General features: G+C 31.2%; 1 protein-coding gene across 2 annotated transcripts; it reads right to left on the bottom strand.

Moving 5' to 3' along the window:
- Window positions 1-3,242: 3,242 nt before the first annotated feature.
- LOC122593647 (protein PRQFV-amide-like) lies at window positions 3,243-5,124 on the bottom strand. Of its 2 annotated transcripts, XM_043766077.1 has the most exons (3): window positions 5,026-5,124; window positions 4,134-4,534; window positions 3,243-4,052 (listed from the first exon to the last, which is right to left on the bottom strand). In XM_043766077.1, the coding sequence occupies exons 1-3, from the start codon at window positions 5,065-5,067 to the stop codon at window positions 3,419-3,421; spliced, it is 1,077 nt and encodes a 358-aa protein (XP_043622012.1). In that variant the 5' UTR covers window positions 5,068-5,124; the 3' UTR covers window positions 3,243-3,418. The 2 variants fall into 2 exon arrangements, with proteins under 2 accessions (XP_043622012.1, XP_043622011.1); XM_043766076.1 differs by having other exon boundaries at window positions 3,243-4,534.
- Window positions 5,125-5,542: the final 418 nt, after the last annotated feature.

The following is a 5,542-nucleotide window of genomic DNA, read 5'->3' as shown; positions in this document are numbered from 1 at the left end:
ATATTTTTCAGGAAATCTTGTAAATCCAAGACGTGTTGGTTGATTGATGCTTGTGCTAGGACTTGAGCTTGGACTTACATGGATCCAAGATTCATTCACCATATTTTATGCATTTTGTACTTGATTGTTGATGTTGGATTCACCGGATCCTTTTTATTCATTAAGACTTATTCTACGATAATCTCATGCATACGCTATACATTTCAGTGGCATTGCAAGCCTAGCTCGGGGTGTTACAATTTATTAATTTACAAGAAAAGAATATGGATATATATACTCCATACTTCTGTAATAAATTAATTTGTGCAAGACATGGGCCTAGGTCTGTTGGGCTTAGATGCAATTAGAATTAGAGATTAATGCGTATGTTTTAAATGTTCAACATCTAGATATATATTGATATCCGTAAATTTTAAATTTTTATTTTTGTAATTATAATTATGACAACAACAATATTTAATTAGATGAAATCGAGCTTTATGAATGGTCAATAAACTATTTGATTAGTTATCTTTTGGTATATATAAAGATAAAGATGGTTGTGATGTTGGCATGACAATAAACACCACAAAACTTATCTCAACTATTTGTGCATCATCTCACTAATAATTTATATTTGCTTGTCTTTGTATATGGTATAGAGGTATACCCATATGTACCACATATATATAAGGGGAGTGATATATCTACAACAATTTTTTGTCATTCACAACAAATGCACATGTTATATTGTACAGTATACAACTGTATAAAATATGGATTGTTATGAGTGACTAAAAGTTATTAGCGAAAAAAGTATATTCATGGATGGATTAGGGGAAAGAGTCTTCACCTTACTTTTAAGTAGATATATCACTCTCCTATATATAATGTTTGCTTGTCTTTGCATATGGTACAAAGGTATACCTTTATGTAGCAAATATATATAATACATTCATGTATGTTTTTTAGATGAAAAATAAAATGTAATTTGTCATACATGTATGATATTAAATATTGTCTTGATTAATAGGTTATATTATTTATTATTTTTCAGATTTAAGATATTTTGTTAATTCTTCAATCAAGGTAGCCTAATGGTTAATATTCTGAAATCACAAGTTCGAATTTCTTTAGGTACAATCTTGAATGTGATTACAGAAGGTTCAAAAATGAATACAAGATACCACAATTATGTTGTATATATCCGAAGTCTGAACCATAAAAACTCATCTTTTATATATATATATATATATCTATATCTATATAACCTAAATAGGAAAACCCCGTCCATTCTTTTTTTTTTTTCTCGTTACATATTCCATAATATGTGTGAAATCGTCGTTCATAATTAGAGATGGCGACAATACCCCTACCTTATGAAAAAAATTCAATATTCGAAACATAATTTGATTAGGAAATTCCTGAGTTGGCCGAGGATAATGAAGTTGAGGAAACCCCATCAAGTAAATCAAGAATGAGATGAAAAACCATATATCAACTGAAGATTTATATATAGAAAGAAAAAGAAAGAAAGAAACTACTCAGTGCTGCCTTCTGCGGGTTTTGAGCCCCAATATCTCGACAGTGTATGGGGAAGGCTAAGATGTAGATAGATCTTACCTCTACCTAAGTAGAGAGGCTGCTTCCATTTTCTACCTAAATGGTAAAAAAAAGACCCTCCAACCTTTGCATGGGATGAAGATTGAACTCATGACCTCTGTTTTCAAAGGCCAAAATTTATATATATAAACCCTCATAAAATTAATTTTAACTGCATGCAATTTATATTGTTTCACAAGTCTTTCTATTTTGAGTTGATCACTTTAAGTTTTAATTTTTTGTTTAATACTTTTTATGTGTCATCTTTTCTTTATTAATAACTTAATATAAGTTTTAGTTTATATATAGATTCATATTAGTACATGTCAAAAAGTTATGCTCTTGGTTAACTTTTACTTTAAAAGTATATATGTCTATCAAGTCTATATAATTGAATTTTTGTATAATTGTATATGATATACTCAAGTACTTGATAAGGATTCTCGATAGTTGACGAGGACAGGCATTACCTTAAGGGGCTATAATTTATTTTCCGACGGGAATGGTGATTGCAAGTGAGAATCAAATATAAACAATGTTTTAAAAACCGGTATTTTAGTCAAATCGGTGTGAAAAAATTTTCCGATATTACCGAAAATACCGGCTGGTACGACTATATTAATTTTTTTTTAAATAAAAATCCTACAAAACTTGTTACAATTTAACGAAAATAGTCAAAATACAATTATAGTTCACCCAAAAATAATAGCAAATACGTATTTTATAACAAAATATAAGTTTAAAGTTCACAAATAACATAAAATAATATTAAAGTAACATAAAAATAATTATTAAAAAAATTCGGAATTTTTTTTTGAAAATACCGGAAAAATACCAGGGCTTAAAATACCGGAGTACTCTCCGATACCAGTAATACCGGTAATACTAATATTTAAAACATTGGATATAATGATAGAGAATAAGATTTGCGATAATTCCCGACTTTTTGTCATCCGTGTCCATATTTATTAAGCATGAGAAAAAAAAACCCGAAAAACTGATACCGAAATCGATATTCGGCATCGGTTCCAGAGATTTGGTGAAATCAAGGCTAGTACCAATCGGCTAGGTATTGGCCGGGAAAGCAAATTTTGGTGTAAACGGTATTTTTCCCGAATTGGTTTGTAACAATGAGGGCTTATAATTTTATGTATTACAAACAACTGTCATCTAGTAACCACATTAGAAATTAAATAGTTATACCTCAAAAGCCTATAGACTCGCGCTTGACGAGGAATTATATGGATGTGTGTCAAAATCAAGAACAATAATGAAATGTCATCGCTATAAAATAACCACATACGTACAGATTCACAACAACATTTTTAACGCTAGTGGCTTTCATGACAACCATACTAAAACATAAGGGACCTTTGAGCACATGGTAGATACCACCTACATGATTACCAGATTATCCTTATATCGAGGCAAATATACAGGTCACGGTGTATACACGTACATATATATTTCTGTTTTCTGCATGTTGAGGTAAATTCGGTTCAATAGGTATTGAACCGGTTCAGTACCGTTCGGTACAGTACTTGGTAAAGGGTTTTGAGGTTTTTCAATATTGATACCGTTGGGTACGGTACTGGTACCGATAGCATCCCTAATCCAACATATATATTTGCACGTACATTTCAACTATTAAAAATTGGTAATAATTTAATCAGCCTTATTCTTCACAATAAAATCAACTTAAAACATCGATCACATACTAGCTAGCACATACACTTCGATATATGATGTACAATATTCATCATATAATATTGCATCTTAAAAACGTACTTGGTTTCAAGCATATATTGATACCGGTGTAATCTTTATGAAATCCTGATCAACCATCATAAACTGAGATATTTGGAATTGGTTCAAATTTGTCACTATATGTTTTCTTTCCTTTCAAAGCTGCATCATTCTCATAAACCGAGATGTTTGGCCTTGGCTCAAAGTCTTCTTCAGACGTCCTTTTACCTTTCAAGCTTGTAGCATCGTCGTAAATCGAGATGTTTGGCCTTGGCTCAAACTTGTCGTCATCATTCGTCTTTTTACCTTTCAATCCTGCAGCATCATCATAAACCGAAATGTTTGGTCTTGGCTCAAAGTCATCTTTAGAGTTCCTCTTACCTTTTAACCCTTCTTCATTTTCATATACCGAAATGTTAGGCCTTGGCTCAAAGTCATCTTCAGTCATTTTTTTACCTTTCAATCCTCCTATACCTTGGTCATAAACCGATAGGTTTGGTCTTGGCTCAAAATCTTTGTCGGAGTTTTTCTGACCTTTTAAGCCTACATCATCCTCATAAACCGATAGGTTTGGTCTTGGCTCAAAATCTTTGTCGGAGTTTTTCTGACCTTTTAAGCCTACATCATCCTCATAAACCGAGATGTTTGGCCTTGGCTCAAATTCTTTGTTGGAGTTTCTCTGACTTTTTAAGCCTACATCATCGTCATATACCGAGATGTTTGGCCTTGGCTCAAAATCTTCGACATTATTATTTGTCTTTTTAGCTTTTAAGCCTACATCATCGTCATAAACCGAGATATTTGGCCTTGGCTCAAAGTCTTCGACATTATTATTTGTCTTTTTACCTTGTAAGCCTACATCATCACCATAAACCGATATGTTTGGCCTCGGCTGAAAATCTTCATCACTCGTTTCCTCACCTTTTAATTTCACACCATCTTCATATACTGAAACGTTTGGTCGTGGCTCAAAGTCTTTGTTAGACTCCCTCTTAGCTTTTATGACTACACCATTGTCATAAATCGAGATGTTTGGCCTTGGTTCAAATTCTTCATCAGTCTTCTTCTCTTTTAAACTCGTATGAATATGTGACAATGTGTGACAATGCCTTTTTGTAGGAAGAGGTGACACAGAAGTCCCACTTTGAGAAATCGAGCCCAGTTGATAATCTCCCGGTGATGGTCTAGCATCTATAGTGAGGGTAATCTGCTTGAACAATTAATACACATATAAAAAATTTGTTATACTCCATCAATATTAAAAAAAAAAAAAGGCTTAAACTACATATTGGCTACATATACTTCAAAGGTTAATTTTTGTAAAGTAACATATATACATACTCTCCCCCCAAAAAAAACATTATATATACAACGTATTTTCAATTTTTAATCCCAAAAAAAACATTATATATGTAAAATATATTATTACTTTAAAAAATTATATATGTAAAATATATTAGTGTTTTTAAAAAAAAAAGTTTTTTTTGTTAAATTGTCCTTTACCTACATTATTTAGGATAAAAAGAGAAAGTATATAGCTAATTTATGACTTAAACACCAATTAAAGAAAAGTTCACAACAATTAATAATAATGCTCCTCCATATACTATAAAGTAAAAACGTAAAAGAATTAATAAACGTATATGTATTTATAAAAATTTCTTGCTGTTAAAAACAAAAGGTATGAGTACTACGTACCATGATTGAAGTAATAGCCAAGAAAGAAAGTAGTGACTTCATATTTGAATGCAAGTGTCTTTTAAGTTTTTGATATATACATGTCACAGAATGGTGGCTCTATTTATAGTCAGTTGAGATTATTCTTTTACAGTACTGTAGAAGAAGATAAGCTAAGTACACCACACATAAAAAATATATAAGATATGTTCAATTTATAATGCAACTAAAACGTTTCTAGAGATAAGATTTAAGAAAAGTATAAAATAATATATGATCATGAATTATAAATGGTTTGATTTGATGGTCTGCATATATGCGCTAAAGGTTATTGCAAGGTAACTTATTTTATGGTCCGTATATATACGTTGTTTGGCAGAACTATATGTATATAGCAGAATATTAACACTTGTAAACACAAGCTCAAAGAGTGAAGTTAAATTTAGAACGGCAATATGAAAAAGTGAGGTTTCATCCAACGAAATTTAATCATTTATAATTTATACTAGACTTATGCCCGCATTATGATGGCGGAGGT

Source organism: Erigeron canadensis, chromosome 3 (assembly GCF_010389155.1).
Source record: "Erigeron canadensis isolate Cc75 chromosome 3, C_canadensis_v1, whole genome shotgun sequence".
Classification (NCBI taxonomy): Eukaryota; Viridiplantae; Streptophyta; class Magnoliopsida; order Asterales; family Asteraceae; genus Erigeron; species Erigeron canadensis.
The sequence above is the reverse complement of the archived record's forward strand: the minus strand, read 5'-3'. Positions and strand labels throughout refer to the sequence as shown.

Coding starts and splice junctions, on each gene's coding strand:
- LOC122593647 (XM_043766076.1), bottom strand. CDS start 5,067: ATGAAGTCACTACTTTCTTTCTTGGCTATTACTTCAATCATG. Junction 4,535..5,025: donor TGGCTATTACTTCAATCATG/GTACGTAGTACT, acceptor TTGTTCAAGCAG/ATTACCCTCACTATAGATGC.